The sequence below is a fragment of the Pelobates fuscus genome, chromosome 5 (genome assembly GCF_036172605.1).
Source record: "Pelobates fuscus isolate aPelFus1 chromosome 5, aPelFus1.pri, whole genome shotgun sequence".
NCBI lineage: Eukaryota > Metazoa > Chordata > Amphibia > Anura > Pelobatidae > Pelobates > Pelobates fuscus.
In genome coordinates this window covers 244,572,557-244,598,300 of record NC_086321.1, presented here as the reverse complement: position 1 = coordinate 244,598,300, position 25,744 = coordinate 244,572,557, and the positions used below count along the sequence as shown (strand labels likewise).

Genomic DNA, 25,744 nt, shown 5'->3' with positions numbered 1-25,744 from the left:
ACTGACAGACTCACACACACAGACATACTGACATACTCACACACACACAGACATACTGACACACTGACAGACTCACACACACACACACACTGACATACTCACACACACACACACACACACACACACACACACACACACACACACACAGACATACTGACACACTGACAGACTCTCTCACACACACAGACATACTGACAGACTCACACACAGACATACTGACACACTGACAGACTCACACACAGACATACTGACACACTGACAGACTCACACACACACATACTGACACACTGACAGACATACACACATACACTGACAGACATGCACACATACATACATACTGAAGCACACTGACACACAGATACAAACACTGGCATACATGCAGATACAAAGGTACACACACTGACTTCATATAGATACATCGACACACACACTGACACACATACAGACACACAGATACACAACCTGACACACATGCAGATATACAGATACAAACACTGACACATACAGATACACACACAAACACAAATGGACAACATACAGATACAGAGACACATTCTGACAGACGTACTGACACAGACAGCCACACATACACAAAAACATACATACACAAAAACATACTGAACCACACAGACACTGACGGACTCACACACACAGACATACAGATACACTGACAGACATACTGGCCCCAATACACACAGACAGATGGACATACTGAAACACACATACACTGACAGACATATTGACAAACACAGACATACAGAACCACACGGACACTGACAGACTCACACATAGACATACAGACATTCTGGCACACATACAGACAGACATACTGAAACACACATACAGACATACAGACACACTGACAGACTCACACACACACACAGACATACTGACACACTGACAGACTCACACACACACACACACACACAGACATACTGACACACTGACAGACTCTCTCACACACACAGACATACTGACAGACTCACACACACAGACTTACTGACACACTGACAGACTCACACACACAGACATACTGACACACTGACAGACTCACACACACACACACACACACACACAGACATACTGACACACTGACAGACTCTCACACACACACACACACACAGACATACTGACAGACTCTCTCACACACACAGACATACTGACAGACTCACACACACAGACATACTGACATACTCACACACACACAGACATACTGACACTGACAGACTCACACACACACACACACACTGACAGACTCACACACACACACACACACAGACATACTGACACACTGACAGACTCTCTCACACACACAGACATACTGACAGACTCACACACAGACATACTGACACACTGACAGACTCACACACACAGACATACTGACACACTGACAGACTCACACACACACACACACATACTGACACACTGACAGACATACACACATACACTGACAGACATGCACACATACATACATACTGAAGCACACTGACACACAGATACAAACACTGGCATACATGCAGATACAAAGGTACACACACTGACTTCATATAGATACATCGACACACACACTGACACACATACAGACACACAGATACACAACCTGACACACATGCAGATATACAGATACAAACACTGACACATACAGATACACACACAAACACAAATGGACAACATACAGATACAGAGACACATTCTGACAGACGTACTGACACAGACAGCCATACTGAAACACACATACACAAAAACATACTGAACCACACAGACACTGACGGACTCACACACACAGACATACAGATACACTGACAGACATACTGGCCCCAATACACACAGACAGATGGACATACTGAAACACACATACACTGACAGACATATTGACAAACACAGACATACAGAACCACACGGACACTGACAGACTCACACATAGACATACAGACATTCTGGCACACATACAGACAGACATACTGAAACACACATACATACATACAGACACACTGACAGACTCACACACACACACACACACACACAGACATACTGACACACTGACAGACACACACACACACACACACACACAGACATACTGACACACTGACAGACTCTCTCACACACACAGACATACTGACAGACTCACACACACAGACATACTGACACACTGACAGACTCACACACACACACACACATACTGACACACTGACAGACATACACACATACACTGACAGACATGCACACATACATACATACTGAAGCACACTGACACTGACAGACTCACACACACAGACATACTGACACACTGACAGACTCACACACACACACACACACATACTGACACACTGACAGACATACACACATACACTGACAGACATGCACACATACATACATACTGAAGCACACTGACACTGACAGACTCACACACACAGACAAACAGATACACTGACAGACATACTGGCACACTAAAACATACACACACTCAGACACTCATGCAAAATTTCATAACCACCCTCCAGTTTCTTACCTTTTCCTGGAGGGTGGCTTCCCTGGGGTCCAGTGGGCTAGTTGGGTTGGCTGGGAGTTAAGCTCTCTCGGCCTGGCCCCCTCCGGAACCGCTTCTTCCTCCCGCGCGGCTCCTGTTTCTGTGGGAGGAAGTGACGCGCGGCTGTCACTTCCTCCCAGTCGGCTGCCGGAAAGCAAGGGCCCGGTCAAGCTGTTAAAGCGCCACAGCGCCCGACTGGGCCCCTGCTGACACAGGGCCACCTGATGGGCCCCCATAGTTTGCGGGCAGAGGGCAAACGGAGCAGCTGTCTTGGGCCCCCCAGCAGGGACAGGGCCCAGGGCAGCTGACCCGTTTGCCCCACATTAAAGACGGCCCTGATTGCAAGGCAACGTGAGTATCACGGCGCTGACTCTAAAAGGGTTAAGAGCATAATTATGTAATACTCAGCATGCGGAGAGCAGCTAAATCTAATGAGTTACACTATTACTACTCCGGTGCAACGATTATGCTAAAATATGAAATTATTATAACTGTCAGGACAAAATATTGAATTTAAAAAAAAGAAGAAGAATTGAGGATACAGCACAAAATAAAAACTGTATGAAATATCAAAGCCGCTGTCAATATAAAAAACATGTTTATTTATTGTGTTTAACTGTTTGGGAGCTGTGGCCAGCACGTTGCAATCAGGGCCGTCTTTAATTTTGATTGGACCCTGGGCAAGCATTTACTTGGGCCCCCCTGACTACATATAGATACGCACAAATACACTACCTGACACACACACACGTAGATACACACTGACCGCATATAGATACACACAAGAACATACAGATACACACAGACTACATATAGATACACTAACACACACATAGACACACACAGATACAAACACTGGCATACATGCAGATACAAAGGTACACACACTGACTTCATATAGATACATCGACACACACACTGACACACATACAGACACACAGATACACAACCTGACACACATGCAGATATACAGATACAAACACTGACACATACAGATACACACAAACACAAATGGACAACATACAGATACAGAGACACATTCTGACAGACGTACTGACACAGACAGCCATACTGAAACACACATACACAAAAACATACTGAACCACACAGACACTGACGGACTCACACACACAGACATACAGATACACTGACAGACATACTGGCCCCAATACACACAGACAGATGGACATACTGAAACACACATACACTGACAGACATATTGACAAACACAGACATACAGAACCGCACGGACACTGACAGACTCACACATAGACATACAGACATTCTGGCACACATACAGACAGACATACTGAAACACACATACAGACATACAGACACACTGACAGACTCACACACACACACACAGACATACTGACACACTGACAGACTCACACACACACACACACAGACATACTGACACACTGACAGACTCTCTCACACACACAGACATACTGACAGACTCACACACACAGACATACTGACACACTGACAGACTCACACACACACAGACATACTGACACACTGACAGACTCACACACACACACACACACACACACTGACAGACTCACACACACACACACACACACACACACACAGACATACTCTCTCACACACACAGACATACTGACAGACTCACACACAGACATACTGACACACTGACAGACTCTCTCACACACACAGACATACTGACAGACTCACACACAGACATACTGACACACTGACAGACTCACACACACAGACATACTGACACACTGACAGACTCACACACACACACACACACACACACACATACTGACACACTGACAGACATACACACATACACTGACAGACATGCACACATACATACATACTGAAGCACACTGACACTGACAGACTCACACACACAGACAAACAGATACACTGACAGACATACTGGCACACTAAAACATACACACACTCAGACACTCATGCAAAATTTCATAACCACCCTCCAGTTTCTTACCTTTTCCTGGAGGGTGGCTTCCCTGGGGTCCAGTGGGCTAGCTGGGGTGGCTGGGAGTTAAGCTCTCTCGGCCTGGCCCCCTACGGAACAGCTTCTTCCTCCCGCGTGGCTCCTGTTTCTGTGGGAGGAAGTGACGCGCGGCTGTCACTTCCTCCCAGTCGGCTGCCGGAAAGCAAGGGCCCGATCAAGCTGTTAAAGCGCCACAGCGCCCGACTGGGCCCCTGCTGACACAGGGCCACCTGATGGGCCCCCATAGTTTGCGGCAGAGGGCAAACGGAGCAGCTGTCTTGGGCCCCCCAGCAGGGACAGGGCCCGGGGCAGCTGACCCGTTTGCCCCGCATTAAAGACGGCCCTGATTGCAAGGCAATGTGAGTAGCACGGCGCTGACTCTAAAAGGGTTAAGAGCATAATTATGTAATACTCAGCATGCAGAGAGCAGCTAAATCTAATGAGTTACACTATTACTACTCCGGTGCAACGATTATGCTAAAATATGAAATTATTATAACTGTCAGGACAAAATATTGAATTTAAAAAAAAGAAGAAGAATTGAGGATACAGCACAAAATAAAAACTGTACCAGGAAACCTGGGATAGTCTTGCAACATGTTTTAATAGACATACACAGTGTTGGCATTGGGGGCCACATTATCAGCAGACACACAGTGCTGATATTGGATGACAATGACATATCAGCAGACAAAGTGTGTGACAGTTCCCTTATAACTTTTTGGTTACATTTTTTTAAAACCATAGCCACTGGGTTCAGTTTCATGTATGGACAAGGAAATTGCAGTAGAATTTATCACATAAAAAAACAAGCAATAAAAGGCACTATAATTAAAACTAGTGTTGTATTTAAATGTGAACAATTAGAAAGAAAAAAAGTTAAAGCAGCACCTTTATAGTGCCCACGTCTCTAAACACACCACTTCACTTAAAGAACATAAAAAGGTGTGCTATACCTTTAAAATATAAGTGCAACAAAGTGCAACGTGCAAAAGTGACATAAATGCACAAATAGAAAACAAACTTTGTGAGTTGTATACTATGTGCAAAAAATGCAAGTTTGTGAGTTGTATACTACAGGGAGTGCAGAATTATTAGGCAAGTTGTATTTTTGAGGATTCATTTTATTATTGAACAACAACCATATTCTCAATGAACCCAAAAAACTCATTAATATCAAAGCTGAATATTTTTGGAAGTAGTTTTTAGTTTGTTTTTTTGCCTAATAATTCTTCCAAATACAAAAGCGAACATATAAACGTTAATTCCAAACATCAGCAAAACTCCAGCACTGATTACAAATAACATGACTTCTCTGTATCTGGATTACTGTGCCAAGGCTCAGGCTGTATTCTTGGAAGCAAGATCTATAAAAATAAAACTGCCATTATGATCACCTTATTAAATTAGCAGATCTTATGTGTGTATTACAGAAACCTGGCTAGATGAAAATACAGGCCCAGTTCTAGAAGCAGCAATACCACCAAATTTTCATCACTCCACTGTCCATGGTTAAATAGAAAAGGGGGAGGTATGTCAATTAGTTTTGAAACAAGCTTAAAGCTCAAGCCCTTTTCAGTGGGAAATCCAAAAACATCTGAATGTGTGGCTGCCAGAAATGCAACAGACCTGGGTTTTAACATTCTACTGATCTACTGCAGACCTGGAGATGAAAAGCAATTCCTGTATGAATTAGAACACCACAAATGGCCTACACCGTGGAATTTCAACGCATTGGTGGATGATAAGCCTTTACAGTTTGGACAAGACCTTCTTTCCACAGTGCAGATACTGGGCTTCTCTCAAGCTATTCCTTCTGTTACCCATAGAAGTGTCCACACTCTAGACCTTCTATTTACCAATGAACTAAAAGTCTCAAACCTAATAATAAACCCAGTCATGTGATCTGACCATTAATCCATTAACTTTTATATAACTAGGCACTCAAATGCACCTACTCCTTTAGAGATGACTAGTTTTCAACTACTAAATGACACAACCGCCCTGATACTCTGGTCTAATCTTGCTTTTAGCCATCTGCTAAACAGCTGTGATGATGAAGACTCTCAATACTACAATATGAATGTTAAAACTGCCTTGGACTCCATTGCTCCAAAACGCACTCAACCCCATACCACCATCATAGGGGTCCATGGATTGACAGTACCACCTTTAACGGAGATGGAGTAAATTCCAGACTGTGAAGAATAAGCTAAAACTGGCAGAACATGCATATGCTAACCAAAAAGCAATCACACAGAAAAAGTCAGAAATCACAAAAGCAAGAAATAGACCAGACCAGCTTCTTTGCACTGTTAAAAAAAACAATGCATTCCAGATTGCCTAAATAGCATCTCAACCTTAACCAGTGGCGAAACTACTGCGGTCACAGGGGTCACAGCTGCGACCGGGCCCGTCACTCCAGGGGGCCTGGCTGCCCTGTGGACCTCTGTGACTGCTGTGCCCACCAGCTAAGTAATGTGGCCCTGGCCCCACGGTATAACTGCCGGGACCGCATTGAAGGAGCCCATTTGGTGGCCCATGCTTTCAGGCCATCCGATGGCAATTAATTTCTAGGGGGCCTGGTCAGTGCTGCGGCGCTTTAACAGCCTGACATCAGAGCTGGGAGGAAGTGACTGCCCCGGTCACTTTCTTCCAGCATCCACCAGGAGCCTCACGGGAGTAAGAGGAGAGGAGGGAGTCAGAGTAGGAACTCTGACTCCCATCAGGTTGAGGCACTAGACCCCAGGGAAATCACTACCCAGTATAAGGTATATATACTTCCTGGTTGTCCTTGTTTCCTTGCCCTGTAGTGGTTCTTGTTACCTGAGAGTGTGTTTATACTGTTTATTGGATTACCTGTTATCTGACGTTGGCTTGTTTGACTATTCTTGCTCTCTGTTATCCTGATCTTGACCTGACCTCCTTCATTCTCTGACTGCTTGCAGACATTTTATATATCTGTCTCAGGCACTATCCCGGCCACTCTAAGGACCGGTGCATGTACCTTTACTGTTACCTTTAGGCTTGCGTGTTCAGGCAACTCTATTCCTGACACCAAGGTTGTATTCACCTAATTTTAAGACATGATAAGGAATGATGATTGTTATTATGTCTTGATATGTACAACTATATAATTCAGATGGGCTTGGGGAAGAGACAGACACAGAGGGGCAGAGGGGGAGAAGGACACACTGTGGGTTTGATGGGAAGAAAGAAACACACAGAGGGATGGGTGGGAGACACACAAAAGAGCTTGGGGGAAAAAGAGCCATCCAGAGGGCCTTGAGGGGAGAAAAAGCCACAGAGAGAGGCTTGGGACGGTATAAAGAGCCATGCAGAGGTACTAGGGGAAAATACATACAGAGGGGTTGGGGGGAATTGGAGACATACATAGGGGCTGTGGGTTTGTGAGACACATGAAGGGGATTAGGGGGATGAGACACATGGAGGAGATGGGAGAATAAGACATATGGAATGGCTGGCAGGATGAGACAGAGGAGCTTGGTGAAGACACAGAGAGAGGCTTTGGGAGAAAGAGACACCCAAAGGGACTTGGGAAAGAGACAGACAGAGAGGAGCTGAGGGGGAGAACGACACAGAGTGGGTTTGAGGGGAAGAAAGAAACAGGAAGAGGAATGGGTGGGAGACACATAAAGGAGCTTAGGGGCATAAAGAGCCACACAGAGGGGCTTGGGGGAGAAGAAAGAGCCACATAGAGGGACTTGGTAGAGGAGAAAGAGCCACACAGGGGGACTTGGGAGAGGAGAAAGAGCCACAGAGAGGGGCTTGTGGGGAGAAGGAGCCACACACTAACACACACTCTTCATTCATTACACTAACACACACTCTGCATTCAATACACTAACAGTGACAGTGTGAGGGGCAGGGGATGACCGCGTGGGGATGACAGTGTGGATGGGCAGACTGAGAAACAACGTGTCCTCACTGATACACACTCACTAAAATAGTCAATAGTCATTGTCTCACACACTGTTTAACTAACACACACGTTCACTGACAGACACACACTGACACAAACACACTCTTAGAGATACATGTAATCGCTGACATACACACACTAACTGACAGACACATACCTAGTGGTATATACACACTGACATTTACACACACATTCAATGACAAACACACAGACATAACTGACAGACACAGATTTGACATACACACATTCACTCACTAACAAACACATACTGACAGGCACACAAACACTCAATGACAAGCACAGACTCTCACTGATGTGACAGACACTCACAGACAGACACGTACAAATTCACTGACAGACACACACACGTTCACTGACAGACATACACACACTCACACATTCACTAACAGACACACACGCATTCTCTCACACACACTCACACATTACTAATATTATTATTTGAGAGAGCTGAAGTGGATCTGTCACTGGGGTCCAGTGGGGCTGCTGTGAGACACATCAGATGCGGCAAAGAAGCAGAGCAGGAGGATTACAGCTCCCTCGCTGCCTCTGATGTACTCACAGCCGCCCGCCTTGTGGGTCCATAAACTGCAAACACACACATGCAAACAGTAACACATGCACAGACAGACAGTTACAAACACAGAGGCAGAAAGTCACACACAGATAGTCACCCACACAGGCAGACAATCACACACGCACAGGCAGACAGTTACACACTCAGATGCGGAGAGTCACACACTCAAAGTCAGACACAGTCACACACAGTTACAGTCACACATACAGGCAGACAGACACACACACACACACACACAGTTACAGTCACACATACAGTTACATTCACACACACAGTTGCAGTCACACATACAGTTACAGTCACACACACACACTTACCTCTGTCCATTATGGGCTGCAACTTGGAAGGGAGGAGTGAAGGCAGTGCAGCTCCTGGAGTTTGGATGTTGGGGAAGCGGGAACTCCTTCCTGCTTTCCTCTTCCTTTGCAGCAATCCTTCGACATGTTTTCTGGGCGCTTTAGCCCCGCCCCATCATTTTTTTAGCTATGCCTCTGCCGCACGGTAAGCCCCGCCACTGCTGCAATGTTTTGGTTTTTTTTTTTAAAACCCGGGTGGAGAATAATGAAATCCTCCACTCGGGAAGCTGATCTGTGTGAGCTCAACCCCAAGGCCAACCCTTGAAACAGCGCCGGTACTTGGGGGAGGGGGAGTACAGCATGATGTAGGGGGGTCATGGCCTCTCTCGCTCCCCATAGCGATGTCACTGCCCCAGCTGGCATAGCATCATGGGAGTTGTTTGACAGATGGCGACATACTTTTACATCAGGACCCTTTCTACATTTTAGTTTAGCCACTGTAGATATATATAGACATATAGTTATATATATATATAACAGAAGATATTTACATATATACACAAACATGTATATTAATAGCTGTATTAGTACACAATATATAAACAATTATGCCTGTGGTATTTACACAAATATTAATATACATGTATATGTGCACAAAACATATGTAATCATAGGCGTGCACAGCCTATTGTATAAGGGTGTGCACCCTAAAGCACAAACACACACGCCGCGTATATATATATATATGTATATATATATACACACACACATATACTGCTGTGTGTGTAGGCGCTGTGTGTGTGTGAAGGCGCTGTGTGTGTAGGCACTGTGTGTGTGTGAAGGCGCTGTGTGTGTAAGGGTGATGTGTGTGTGTGCTGTATCTGTGAGGGTGCTGTGTGTGTAGATGCTGTGTGTGGGGGGGGTAATCATAGGCGTGCGCAGCCTGTTGTATCAGGGTGTGCACCCTAAAGCACAAACACACACGCCGCGTATATATATATATATATATATACACACACATATACTGCTGTGTGTGTAGGCGCTGTGTGTGTGTGAAGGCGCTGTGTGTGTAGGCACTGTGTGTGTGTGAAGGCGCTGTGTGTGTAAGTGCGCTGTGTGTGTAAGTGCGCTGTGTGTGTAAGTGCGCTGTATTTGTGTGTAAGGGTGCTGTGTGTGTGTATGGGTGCTGTTAGTGTGTATATGTGAGGGTGATGTGTGTGTGTGTGTGAGGGTGCTGTTAGTGTGTGTGTGTGTGTGTGTGTGTAAGGGTGATGTGTGTGTGAGGGTGCTGTTAGTGTGTGTGTGAAAGGGTGCTGTGTGTGTGAGGGTGCTGTGTGTGTGAGGGTGCTGTGTGTGAGGGTGCTGTTAGTGTGTATGTGTAAGGGTGCTGTGTGTGTGAGGGTGCTGTTAGTGTGTATGTGTGAGGGTGCTGTGTGTGTGCTGTATGTGTGAGGGTGCTGTGTGTGTAGATGCTGTGTGTGTGTGCTGTATGTTTGGGGGATTGTGTGTATTGTGTGGGAGCCATTTAGTAAATATCCCCTCTCCCTTCTTACCTTATGTAGGGAGGGGGGACCTTGCTGCGGCTGCCTTCCCTGGTGGTCCAGTGGAGGTGGGGCAGATTGCTTAATATCCCCCCTCTCTTCTTACATTATGCCTGTGAGGGGGGATCCTTTCTGCTGCTGCCATCCCTGGTGGTCCAGTGGAGAGTGAACGCTAGCCTGCGGGGCTAGAGCTCACTCTCGCGAGATCTGAGCGTTGCCGTGGCAACGCTCAGATCTTGCGAGATAACCCGGCGGAGTTGCTGGCAAGAGCTCCCCGGGTCCTCTCCTGCCTCTCTCCCGGCATGTGGGTCGGTGGGGAGGGAGGCTGAGAGCAGAGCCGGCGAATGGATCTCCCCTGCTGGTCTCACTCCATAGCACGTGCCGCGGGGATTAGGGTGTGCCCAGGCACACCCGGCACACCCCGTGCGCACGCCTATGTAGGTAATGAGAACTTTGATTATATGCAAATTCGCGTGTGTTTAAAAGAAATACGCTCTGTTTATTTTGAAGCCCTATGAGGGCTTTCTTTCACATTTGATAATAGTTTTACATTTTAAGTTATCTTTTCCACCTCTATATATGCACACTATGCTGGCGCAACGCATTATTGGGCTGGTATAGAATTTTCTCCAGGGCTGCTTTTAGTTCTCAGTCCAGCCCTGTTTGCAGGGAAAGGTTGAAATAAGGATTATCTATATGTTCTTTTAGCTGGGTGTATTTACTGAGCCCTTAAAGTTACCAGGAGAAGTGCTTCTCTGTATGTTTGCTGTACCATGTTAAGTGTACATTTCTAATTACTGTGTTAAGCAAAAAAATATTAATCTCAATTATTTTGTGTTGTTTTCCAGATGGAGTTGAAGCTGTTCGAGATCTCATAATTGTAAATGTACTTCCTTTGGTGTCAAATCCTGAAACATCTCTCACTTGTATAGCTCCTGACTGGAGTTCCCCAGATTCTATTACTCTAGTGAGAGATTTTGATGCCATATTAAACCAACACCAAGATCCCCTGGAAGTAATTCAAGATGATACAAGAAGATCAGCAAAAAAGGTTGTGTGGAAAAAAGAAAAGGTTAATGAGGCCATTGGAGCCTATTACTGTGAGTGGAAAACTAGGGACGGTGTCATAAGAATACGAACAATGAAAATGTCAGAGCAAGGTAAATGCTTTTATTTATCTGGTACATTTTATAGTCAATATATTTTATTTCGATATGTGGTCACATTATGATTATTATGATCTGCATACACTTACTGGAATTAAAGTGAAAGTTGCATCATGGCATGATTAAAATAATTATTAAACTCTGAAATGATTTAGCAAATCTGACAGATGGGTTTTTAAAACGAGCAAGAAGGAGGGTACATCCTCTTTATTTACTATGGTTTTAAATATTTTAAATATAAACACACATTGATTAAAGGAGCACTATAGGGTCAGGAACACAAACATGTATTCCTGACCCTATGGGGTTAAAACCACCATCTAGCCACCCTGGTCCCCTCATGCCTCCCTAAATATTGTAAAATCTTACTCGTATTCAAGTCTGGAGCTGCAGGCTTTGTCACTGTTTCCTTTAGACCTGCCCACTGCCTGCTGACATCAGCAGATGTGGTAGCCTGATCCAATCACAATGCTTCCCCGTAGGATTGGCTGAGACTGATAAAGAGGTAGATCAGGGGCAGAGCCAGCACAAGTCAAACACAGCCCTGGCCAATCAGCATCTCCTCATAGAGATGAATTGAATCAATGAACCTCTATGAGGAAAGTTCAGTGTCTGCATGCAGAGGGAATAGATACTGAATGTTTGGATGCATTTTAGGCAGCCATGTCCCAGGAAGGATCTCTAACAGACATCTGAGGAGTGGCCAGGGAAGTTATAACTGGGCAGTCTCTCTGAAAAGACAGTGTTTACAGCAAAAAGCCTGAAGGTAATGATTCTACTCACCAGAACAAATTCAATAAGCTGTAGTTGTTCTGGTGACTATAGTGTCCCTTTAATTTCTGTTCTTCTCTGTATGCTTTCTCTGGATGACTGCTGGGTAAAGACAGAGCTTAGAACAATGATTGACAGGTGGCATAGGTGGATTTCTACTTTAAATTTTATTCTTCTCACACACAAATACAAATTTGATAAACATAGAGGATGAATAAACACACCATTAAAAATTAATGGATGTCACAATTCCACTTTAACAAATAAAAATGTCATTGTTAAGCTACTGTAGATCACAAATTTGCCATCAGTTACATAATTTTAGACATGAGTTTTCATAGATTTTTGTTACATTAATGAGCATTTATTGAAGACTTTTTATGCAATTAATGAGTGGTGATCAATATTAAATAATTAAAACTATAACTACTCTCTAAAAGAACATTTTAGGTTGTAGTTGGCCATCTTTACTTAAAAGTATTCTGTAGAAAACAAATGTTAAAGTAAAAAGAAATTTAAAAAATACATACAGACAGAGAGAGGAAAAAAACAAATATGAATTGTGGAGTTTGATTGTTAAACCTTTAAAAAGTTAGTGTATATGTTAATTTTTAACCACAAAGTTTGTCCACAGCATATATATATTTTTTTCCCCGTAGCTTCCTTCATCCCTAACTCATTGACTGTGACCAGAAGCAAAGGAGAAAATGTAACACTTGGTTTTGTGAAAAATAATCCAACGGAAGAAGATGTTGTAATCTACAAAAATAGTAAGCTACTTTTTACAGGCAACATGTTTTTGGAAATATATTTCATTGTATCACCGAACATGTTACTGCCAAATATATATAAAAGTTTTATTTGAAACTAAGAGCAGTGTGGTTTGGATGTAAGGCTTAGTAATTTTTTCATGGGCTGCTCTGGTTGAATGTTAAGGGAAGATCGCGAACAGTACATTGATGTAGTTGCATTAAACTTCACATGACCATCTAGGCTTATTTCAGATAGACAATTACTAGTAAGCTTAGTAAAGAGGGTAGTTTGTCTTGTTAGGAGATGTAGATTATTATATCACTAGAACAGAAGAGAAAAAAGTTGAAAAAGTTAAATAAGCAATTCCAGATTAGCCTTTTGAGTAGTTTGGATGCTTAGAGGAAGTCAAAATAGGAACACTTCAAATCAGCTTGGAACTATTAGTTGATTACATGTATAAATGCATTCTCATATCGTCTAGTAAAGTGTATATGTTGTATGTCTATAGATATTTACTATAGTGCTTCTGTGTCACATGACAACCACTAGAGTAGGGCTAAACTCAGCAATGTAAACATTGCATATTCTCAAAAATTGCAATGTTTTACATTGCGGGGTTAAGTGGACCGGACACTGCATAAAGACCACTTCATTGATATGAAGTGATCTTGGTGACTATAGTTGTTAAGACTTGTGGAAAGGAATCTCTGTGTTCCTTTAGATAAATATTCAATTTTAAAAGATGCATACAGTTGTGATTATCTTAATCCTAAATTCATTATTATCACCTACATACTCTTTTTCTCAATCTAGGGTCTTTCATTCATTCTATACCAAAGCATGAGGTACCTCCTTTACTAGAGATTCCAGTAACAAATGTTCAGCCAAAGGATGCAGTTGTATACTCAGTCAGGTATATTGGAGGAAATCATTTCAACACTGCTATGACCAGACTACTTGTGAGAAGTAAGTTCATTTAATTACACCAAAATCATAGCTATAAGCATTATGTGTCTTGCATGACTTAACTATCTGGTGTTTCATGATATGAAAAATACCAAAGGACAATCATGTCTTAAGAATGAATAAAGCATTTCATCTAAAACAATATTTACATTATGTACAATAGCTTAAAAATGTGTACAATATACATAGTACACATTTAATGCAATTTACCTAGCACATTATTTATCACATACAACTAAATTATATGTAATAAGTCCGTGGGCACTGGGTCGCACATCACTCATCGTTTAGCAAGAATCTTCGTTCCTGGCTGCTTGCAGCCCGGGCCTCCAATATGGGGGAGGAGGATCTATGCTTCTCCCTCAAACCATACCAATTCATACCAGAGATTGGGGTAGTGATTGGCCTATTACTGGCTGCCTGGTATGTTGTGAAGTGTAGTATAGCTCTGCCTCTACCATTTCATCATTAGAGGCTACAAACTGCCAGGGGCCGAGCATCTCTGGTAATGAAACTGGTGAGGTTTCAGAAATAATGTTCTTTGTGATCTCATTAGCTATATCCCCCCACACAGGTGACAGAGAGATCATTCAATGACCGTTGAACGTAACCTCTCCTTGTTCTTAGAACTAACATTCAAGATGCCAAAATTAACAAATCCATGTGGGTAGCTAGTGAGACTTTACTGTTGACATCAGACCACAAAATAAATTACTATGTGTGATTATTACAGAGGATATCTGGCATCATTTTTTTTTGCATAAATATTCCTGCAAGTTTCCATTAAAACCCTGTCTTAAACGATATCTGCTCATTTAGTTGGTCTTTGGAAACTGGTGAAGACTTGTTATTAATTTAGTTTTATAATACAGGATGTGAAGATCAGAAGTGGGGACCGCAATGCAACAACACCTGCCCTGTGTGCTACAATGGTGGTATCTGTCATGAGGACACAGGAGAATGCATCTGTCCTCCTGGCTTTATGGGAACAACTTGTGCAGCAGGTAAGAAACCATATGTTGTGACACACACGTCAAACATAAAGGCCTGTCTAAGATGTGACCCACACTCTCAAATTATATTGTAATATATTCTATAAATTAGGGGAATTTTACTATGTGCTTAGCTGCTTGTATATTGTAATCTGTAGAATTTATGTTTATCGATGTCTATTGTGTAAATTAATTGTATTTTGCGCTCTCTTAGTTATTCAGATATTGTAATATATACCATAACTGCAGATTTAGAGGCTAGGGTATTCAGTAACTTTGCTTGGCTAAGCTGTACTTGAGCATTTCTCTGAACTTCAACAATTAAATAATTTGATTAGGGAAATAATTACAATAGTCATGTTCTCAATTATCATGTTGCTGATCATCCTCAAGACAATTACTGTTTGTTTATTATTATGTACCATTAGCATGAGGTAGCAAATGCATTTGATTATCTTTTATATACACAAAGAGGATTGTTCTTCTCCAGCCTAGGTATCTTTCGATTTTTACACAAGCTGGTCTGTCAGATTGTGTCTGTCTGCTACATTTTATATGTGTAGCATCTTCAGAATTTGATAGTGTCATATATTTAACAATAAATATACATATGCATGCTAATCATGTGCTGATATGGAAAATTAATTTGAAAAGTAAATTAAATTAGAAAGCAGTGGGAGAGAATGTTGGATAAAGTTATAAGACAATACATAACTGAACTTTGAATATGTGCCAGTAAAACTGTCATTTAAATGATAAAATGGCACAACCACAACATTAAAACCACTGATAGGTAAAATTAAAAACACTGAACATATCATTACAATGGAGCCTGTCAAGGGGTGGGGTATATTGGGTAGCTAATGAACAGTCAGTGCTTGAATTTAATAAATCGGAAGCAAGAAAAATAAATAAGCAAAAATATCTGAGTGACTTTGACAAGAACCAGATAATGATCTTGACTGGGTGAGAGCATCTCCAAAACATCAAGTCTTGTAGGGTGTTCCGATATATAGTGGTTACTACCTACCAAAGGTGATACAAAGAAGGACAACTGGTGAATCAGCGTCAGGGTCATTGGCGCACAAGGCTCATTGATACCTGTGGGAAGAGAAGGCTAGCCCGTCTGGTTCGATCACACAGAGGACGTACTGAGCTTCAATTGCGCAAATTACACATACCTACCTAGAGATGATTGCAAACAACGTACATCCCTTCATGCAATGGTGTTGCCTGATGGCAGTGGCCTCTTTCAGCAGGATAATGCAGTTTAGCAGTTGTATGTATTTTTTCCATAACATGTTCAGCAGTTGTGTGTCTTTTTTCCTTAGCATGTGGTGATAACAGATTTGGCACAACTTGCAAAGAGAGTTGTGGAGATAAAGATGGCTGCAAGTACCACATGTTCTGCCTAATGGACCCATATGGCTGCTCTTGTGCATCTGGCTGGAAAGGATTCATGTGTGATAAAGGTAAAGTACAATCAGTAATATCAAATACATTGTATTGTTATTTATTAATGGCTCAGCAGCTCAACTTCTCAATTTTCCAGTTGAACACATTTTGGTAAGCTCATGCTGATGGCTTTTTATAACTAATAACATTATCAACCAAAACAACAACAAAAATATCCTGCACATATAAAAATCACTAACTGGTACAATAGCAAATTAATATACCGTTACCACCCTGATACCCTACACATGCTATCCACAATAACGCAAACAGCAAATATTGATCTGTTTTGGTAAAAAGTACCTCCTCCCCAGGGCCGGACTGGGGATACAAAGCAGCCCTGGAAAAAAAATCAATGTCAGCCCCATAAGTAACTACGCCATGTATTGTCACATGTAATACGTATACATGTAATACGTATGGCTATGTGTTGCCACCCGAGATGATTGAGTAATATATATATATATTATGTGTGTATATTACTCAATCATCTGGGGTGGCAAGACATGCATACATATATGCCTTACATATTATTGGTGTGTGAGTGTGTGTGTGTGTATATATATATATATATATATATAAAACATGGTGGGGATGGGGGCCTGTGAGGTGGGTAGGTGTCCTGTAAGCTGGTTAGGGGGACTGTGAGGTGGGTAGGGGGACTGTATAGTGGGTAGGTGGCTGTATAGTGAGTAGGGGGCTCTATAGTGGGAGGGGGGCTGTATAGTGAGTAGGGGGCTGTATAGTGGGTAGAGGGGCTGTGAGGTTGGTAGGGGGACTGTGCGGTTGGTAGGGGGACTGTGCGGTGGGTAGGGGTGCTGTATAGTGGGTAGGGGGCTGTGGTATGGGTAGGGGGGCAGTTTAGTGGGTAGGGGGCTGTGGTATGGGTAGGGGGCTGTGGTATGGGTAGGGGGGCAGTTTAGTGGGTAGGGGGCTGTGAGGTGGGTAGGGGGACTGTGAGGTGGGTAGGGGGACTGTGAGGTGGGTAGGGGGACTGTGAGGTGGGTAGGGGTGCTATATAGTGGGTATGGGGCTGTATAGTGGGTAGGGGTGCTGTATAGTGGGTAGGGGTGCTGTATAGTGGGTAGGGGGCTGTATAGTGGGTAGGGGTGCTGTCTAGTGGGTAGGGGCTGTATAGTGGGTAGGGGCTGTATAGTGGGTAGGGGGGCTGTCTAGTGGGTAGGGGGGCTGTCTAGTGGGTAGGGGGGCTGTCTAGTGGGTAGGGGGGCTGTCTAGTGGGTAGGGGTGCTGTATAGGGGGTAGGGGTGCTGTATAGGGGGTAGGGGTGCTGTATAGTGGGTAGGGGGGCTGTATAGTGGGTAGGGGGGCTGCATAGTGGGTAGGGGGCTGCATAGTGGGTAGGGGGGCTGCATAGTGGGTAGGGGGGCTGCATAGTGGGTAGGGGGGCTGCATAGTGGGTAGGGGGCTGCATAGTGGGTAGGGGGCTGCATAGTGGGTAGGGGGCTGCATAGTGGGTAGGGGGGCTGTATAGTGGGTAGGGGTGCTGTATAGTGGGTAGGGGGCTGTATAGTGGGTAGGGGCTGTATAGTGGGTAGGGGCTGTATAGTGGGTAGGGGGCTGTATAGTGGGTAGGGATGCTGTATAGTGGGTAGGGGTGCTGTATAGTGGGTAGGGGTGCTGTATAGTGGGTAGGGGGCTGTATAGTATGTGGGGGGGGGGCTGTGAGGTAGGTAGGGGGACTGTCTGTGAGGTGAGGGGCTGTATGGTGGGTGGTGGGGGGCCTGAATGGTGGGTATGGGGCTGAAAAACCGTAAATACCTTTAGTTTCCTGTTGGTCCGGTGGGCAGCTTTCCAGCACCATGTGTGTGGGCGTAGCTTGTGGGCAGGAGGCGGAGCTTCCGATTGGGGGCGGGGCATGTGGCCGAAATGATTGGAGACTGTGCAGGGAGACTGACAGGTCTCCCTGCAGCTGCTGGCAGCCACACCAGCCCCCAGCTCCTCCCTCCTCCCTCCCCTCGGACTGACAGGCTGGCAGAGTCCGAGGGGAGGATTTATTATAATAATCATTAGGGCTGTCAGCCCGGCCCCAGCTTAATGCGGCCCACCGGGAAATTTCCCGGTATCCCGGTGGGCCAGTCCGGCCCTGCTCCTCCCTTACTATAATATTGATGTCAGTACAAGCACTTGGTCACATATGGTCAAGCCTAGATCTTTGCATGGAATCAAAGTAGACAAATTTTTCTGTAGAGTTGTCTGGTGTTAGTAATAGGTATAACTCAGCATGCAAACGTTATGTCAGAGTGTCAAAGAAAGTATAGAAAACATAAAAGTAAGGGGGTTATGAATGACTGGAGTTGTAGAATACCTCTAAGAGTTGAATACAGAATAGCAAAAATAAATATATCATGTGTAGTTAGTCAGGATTACAGAAAAACACATAATATTGGAAAAACTAGCCACAAATTTGAATAAAAGAGATCAAAACAGCCAAACTAAGCCAATGTTGAGATAAAAGAATGAAGAATAGTGAAACAAAGCCAAACAAAAACCAGGAATCAACACCTAGAACTCATTTAAGGACAACCAGCATCACACAATGGCAATGAATCCCCATTGGTTCTAGGTCTATAAAGGTTCCAATTCAGAGACTGTTCAGTTCAACTGTACCTGTTCTGTAACAACTAAAATGTAAATTAGAACAAGAACAGTGTATTTTATTTATACAGACTGATTTGTAAACACATTTCTTGTTGTTTAAAGACAAATTACTGGGTGTATTATTGATATGGAGCTCTGTTATACACACACCAACAATATGGAGCTCCTACAAAAGAAAGACACCTGAATAGAAAAGAGGGAGAAGAATTTGTGCCCAAAATAGGGATTGTGCCTTCTAAATAGGAACACATGGGAAGCATGCTATTATCAAGCAGTTGGAACTATCATTTCCTTATCTCTGCACAATGGGACTCTAGGAATTCATTAGTGCAAATTCCGGGTACTGATGTGTTTTGGCTTCACAGTGCAGTTAGCATTGTTTTTATTTATCAGTAACTCAAACAATTTGAAACCTGTGAGGCAATTTCAGAATGGCTGCTTCCACAAAAGAAATAATTACCACTACCGTTATTATAGATCAGTAAGATGAAAATAAATTGCAAATGATGTCTTAGGGAAATTTAGTGTGAAACATTTTTATTTTTACACTCATTTCAATTATTTAAGTGAAGCTAGACTGATGAGACCACCTGGTTGCTTAAGCCTTGCTTAATGAAGTGTTCTGTATGAGTACTCTTATGTTCAAAGGGTTGCAGGCTAATTATTTATATCTATAACTTATTGTACTTTTGAATTATAAATGTTCATTGGAATTTGTGTTGAAGATTGCCCAGATGGTTTCTATGGACCAGACTGCAGAATGAAATGTATGTGCAGCAGAGGAACCTGTGACAGATTTAAGGGATGTGTTTGTCCGGAAGGATGGAAAGGCATCCGCTGTGAAAACGAAGGTAAAGCAAGGTAACACTGTATTAAATCATTTTCCAGTTACAGGGACCACACACTTCATTTCACTGGTCCTGTGTATAATCACTAAGTGCCAGAAGGAAAACAACATATAGCCCTGCATTGCATTCAGCAGTATAGAACTGGTTTGCCTTACACCAATTTATTTTTATTTTTCTAAACACACTGAATAAAATTATAAACGCTTTTGTTTTTGCCCCCATTTTACATAAGCTGAACTCAAAGATCTAAGACTTTCTATGTACACAAAAGGCCAATTTCTCTAAAATATTTAGTTAGTGAGCACTTCTCCTTTGCCGAAATAATCCATCCACCTCACAGGTAAGCATATCAAGATGCTGATTAGATAGCATGATTATTGCACAGATGTGCCTTAGGCTGGCCACAATAAAAGGCCACTCTAAAATGTGCAGTTGTGAGGGAGCATGCTGGAATGTCCACCAGAGCTGTTGCCTGTGAATTGAATGTTCATTTCTCTACCATAAGCCATCTCCAAAGGCATTTCAGAGAATTTGGCAGTACATCCAACTGGCCTCACAATCGCAGACCACGTGTAACCACACCAGCCCAGGACCTCCAACTCCACATCCAGCATCTTCACCTCCAAGATGGACTGAGACCAGTTGCCTGGACAGCTGCTGTAACAATCTGTTTGCATAACCAAAGAACTTCTGCACAAACTGTTAGAAACCATCTCAGGGAAGCTCATCTGCATGCTCGTCGTCCTCATCCGGGTGTCGACCTGAGTGCAGTTCGTCATCATAACTGATTTCAGTGGGCATATGCTCACATTCAAAGGAGTCTGGCACTTTGGAGAGGTGTTCTCTTCACGGATGAATCACGTTTTTCACTGTACAGGGCAGATGGCAGATAGCGTGTATTGCGTCATGTGGGTGAGCGGTTTGCTGATGTCAACATTGTGGATCGAGTGGCCCATGGTGGTGGTGGGGCTATGGTATGGGCAAGTGTATGTTATGGACAACAAACACAGGTGCATTTTATTGATGACATTTTGAATGCACAGAGATACCATGATGAGATCCTGAGGCCCATTTTTTTTGCCATTCATCCACGACCATCAACTCATGTTGCAGCATGATAATGCACGGCCCCATGTTGCAAGGATCTTTACACAATTCCTGGAAGCTGAAAACATTCCAGTTCTTGCATGGCCAGCATACTCACTGGACATGTCACCCATTCAGCATGTTTGAGATGCTCTGGATCGACCTATACGACAGCGTGTTCCAGGTCCTGCCAATATCCAGCAACTTCGCACAGCCATTGAAGAGGAGTGGACCAACATTCCACAGGCCACTATCAGCAACCTGATCAACTTTATGCGAAGGAAATGTATTGCACTGCATGAGGCAAGTGGTGGTCACACCAGATACTGACTGGTTTTCGGACCGCCCCTCCCCACCCCGGATCCCTCAATACAGTAAAACTGCACATTTTTAGAGTGGCCTTTTATTGTGGCCAGCCTAAGGTACACCTGTGCAATAATCATGCTGTCTAATCAACATCTTGATGTGCCACACCTGTGAGGTGGATGTATTATCTCGGCAAAGAAGAAGTGCTCACTAACGCAGATTTAGACAGATTTGGGAACAATATTTGAGAGGCCTTTCGTGTACATAGGAAAAGTCTTAGATCTTTGAGTTCAGCTCATGAAAAATGGGGCAAAAACTAAAGTGTTGCATTTATAATTTTGTTCATTGTATATGTATAGCCATAGGCCTGATTCAGTTATCAAAATAAAAGTACAGAGTCACAGCGTGTTACCCAAATAGATACCAAAAACACTCAAACACCCGTGTGGTAACCTCTCTATCCACACTAAAAATCACAGAAAATCATATACATACAGTGGGTGGAATGATTCGGTTCAGGGTTAAATATGATGGTATTGAGGTAGATGGAGTAACTGTGGAGATAAAAGTGTACAAGCACCTAGTGCAATATTGTACTGTATAATAATAATTCAACATACAGTATATAACTCAGTACTCACAAGGAGGGAGACAATTGGAAATGGCTCAGTCCAGACGCCTGTGGGATAGTTAGAAGGGATCCCACTCCCTTCCAAAGTGTAGGTGGTGCTCCGCAACTCTCAAAAAGGAATGTCCACACCAATATAAAATTGGGGACTAAGTCCTTTTATTGATAGAGTAAAAAGTGGATATACAACAAAGTAAAATGAAATAAAAACAACAAACTTGATAAAATCCACTAAATCGTAATAAAGTAAATAAGTCCACTGTGGGATAAAAAAGAATAATTGCAAAACGCGTTTCGCCCAAGTCCTGGGCTTCCTCAGTTGCTAAGGGTGTCCTTCGGATGCTCTGTTTATGTACCCACTTCAGGGGATGCTTGTTTCCGTGTTCGCGCCGGTATCCCCATTTCCGGTCGCATGTCCATGACGCACTTCCGGTCCGCGGTCCTGCTGTTGGAACGCATGTGCGTTCCAAATCATCAACAACTTTATTGTTCTTTGTTAAGTCCAATGAACATAGGGGATATCTAATCAAGTATCCACTTAGTGTGATACATAAAGGGGAAAAAGGGTTAGCGATCTTCATAAATGGAGCATATAAGTGACTAAAAATACATGAATAAAGTCAGTAATAGAAATAGGTGGCAATAGGGAAAAGAGTATACTTATTAAAAGAATAATTGGCAAGTGTCATCTTTCATAAATAGAACATTTAAAAAATACAGCATTTAAAATTACATACATAAAGGTAAATAATGTTGTGGGAAACTTGTAATAAATGCATAAATAAGAGTAAATTATTTTATGGAGAACTTTTAACGGGGAAAAAAAGGAAATGTATTGTTAAATAAATAACTACTACATATCTCGTGAAGATAATATCTAGCCTCTTGTTCGTATTCGATACTGATAGGGTCTTCAAATTCCATAGTCATTTGGCTAGTTAACTAAATGGCAAATATGAGGTACAAATGGAAATGGTATAATTCCTTAAACGGAATCTAAGGCATAATTTAAAAAAAAAAAAAAAAACTTTTTTTAAAACGATGCATGTAGGCATAAACATATATCTAGCATTTATAAAAATTAATAATTAAAATATAGGTTGCAGAACGTCCCAATATATCCAACTAGTAATAATACTAGCAGAATATAGGGTAAAAGATGTTATAAAAAATGACATATTTCGAAATCTGCATTGAGGCCGTTGGGTATGAGGGTATTGAAGTTAAAAATAAATCCCATCTCTTCTTTACCCAGTTTATTAATGTAGTTGCCTCCCCTCCAGTCCTTTTTAACTAATTTTATTGCACAAAAGAGTAGTCCTATAGGGTCCTGGTTATGTTGGGTTTTAAAATGTTGAGAAACAGAATGCGTTTCCAGACCTTTTTTGATATTGCGGACATGTTCCGCAATCCGTACATTTAGGGGCCGTATGGTTCTTCCTATGTAAAGGAGATTGCAGGGGCATTTTAGGACGTAAATGATTCCCTTCGAATGACATGTGAGGTGATCTTTAATTTTGTACGAACGACCTATTATTGCACTTATATCTATAAGGTGTCTTTTTCTGTTTTTAGTGGCTCTACATGGTAGGCACTCTCCACACCCGTAAAATCCTATCAAGTTATTAATAAAGTGCTTAGGTATTGTAGTTTCTAAATTACTTCTAACCAGCGCATTTTTCAGGTTGCTGGTGCCTCTAAAAATCATTCTTGGTTTGGGAGGTAAAATATCCTTAAGTATGGGGTCGTCCTTCAGAATGTGCCAGTGTTTGTTGATGGCTTTCTGTACTTTTCTAGTGTTTCCATTAGATTTGCTAATAAAAGGAACTTCATTGCAATTGTGTGTCACTGTTTTAGGTTTATATTTTAAAAGCTGGCTTCTTTCCAGGAGTCTAACTTCTTCCATATCTTTCCTCAGGGCGTCCTCGTCATACCCTTTCTCTATGAACTGTTGTTTTATGTACTCGGCCTGTTTGATATATTCAGTTTCTTCTCTACAGTTCCTCCTGATTCTTTTAAATTGCCCTTTAGGGGCATTGGTTAGCCAGGGCTTGTGGTGGCAACTAGTTCTGTTGATGTAGCTATTGGAGTCCACCGGTTTGAAGTAGTTTCTAGTGAAAATACGTGATTTTTTTATATAGATATTCAAATCTAAAAAATTGATGTTGTTGTTACTCACATCGCTGGATAATTTAACGCCCCAATCATTAGTGTTAAGAAATTCACCACCTACACTTTGGAAGGGAGTGGGATCCCTTCTAACTATCCCACAGGCGTCTGGACTGAGCCATTTCCAATTGGCTCCCTCCTTGTGAGTACTGAGTTATATACTGTATGTTGAATTCTTATTATACAGTACAATATTGCACTAGGTGCTTGTACACTTTTATCTCCACAGTTACTCCATCTACCTCAATACCATCATATTTAACCCTGAACCGAATCATTCCACCCACTGTATGTATATGATTTTCTCTGATTCAGTTATCATTTGACCTCTTCTCTTTCTTTCTCAGACGGCACAAAGAAGAATGGTTGTAAGCTTTGGGGCTAGTATGTAGTGCAAACACTGGTTGTAGGCATGCGTTGCTTTTACAGTGAGGGGAAAATGTATTTGATCCCCTGCTGATTTTGAACGTTTGCCCACTGACAAAGAAATCATCAATCTATAATTTTAATGGTAGGTGTATTTTAACAGTGAGAGACAGAATAACAAACAAAGAAAAAAAATTCAGAAAAACGCATGTCAAAATAGTGATTAATTGATTTTCATATCAATGAGTGAAATAAGTACTTGACCTCTTCTACTTAGTACTTGGTGGCAAAACACTTGTAGTTGGCCACCAGGATTGCACACATCTCAGGAGGGATTTTTTCCCACTCCTCTTTGCAGATCCTCTCCAAGTCATTAAGGTTTTGGGGCTGACGTTTGGCAACTCAAACCTTCAGCTCCCTCCACAGATTTTCTATGAGATTAAGGTCTGGAGATTGGCTAGGCCACTACAGGACCTTAATGTGCTTCTTCTTGAGCCACTCCTTTGTTGCCTTGGCTGTGTGTTGTGCAGGGCCGGTGCAAGGATTTTTGGCGCCCTAGGCAAAATTTAAATTGCCGCCCCCCCCCCCACCCCCGTATACCCGGCCCACGATGTGACATCACAAACCTTAAATTTAGAATTAACTTTAAATTCTCATTTTAGTGAATAACCCTGCAGCTTTTGGTTCAAGACACTGACAAATTGCACAAAAGGCCACAATGTAAAAT

At 42.6% G+C, this 25,744-nt stretch overlaps 1 protein-coding gene across 1 annotated transcript in view; it reads left to right on the top strand.

Annotated features, from left to right (window-relative positions):
- The window catches only part of TEK (TEK receptor tyrosine kinase), a 158,470-nt gene that overhangs the window by 69,276 nt on the left and 63,450 nt on the right, over nucleotides 1–25,744 (top strand). Inside the window, exons 2-7 of the mRNA XM_063455179.1 lie at nucleotides 11,741–12,052; nucleotides 13,489–13,599; nucleotides 14,396–14,548; nucleotides 15,421–15,552; nucleotides 16,872–17,012; nucleotides 20,340–20,465. Coding sequence (XP_063311249.1) covers nucleotides 11,741–12,052; nucleotides 13,489–13,599; nucleotides 14,396–14,548; nucleotides 15,421–15,552; nucleotides 16,872–17,012; nucleotides 20,340–20,465 — 975 coding nt within the window. The remainder of the gene's footprint in view (nucleotides 1–11,740; nucleotides 12,053–13,488; nucleotides 13,600–14,395; nucleotides 14,549–15,420; nucleotides 15,553–16,871; nucleotides 17,013–20,339; nucleotides 20,466–25,744) is intronic.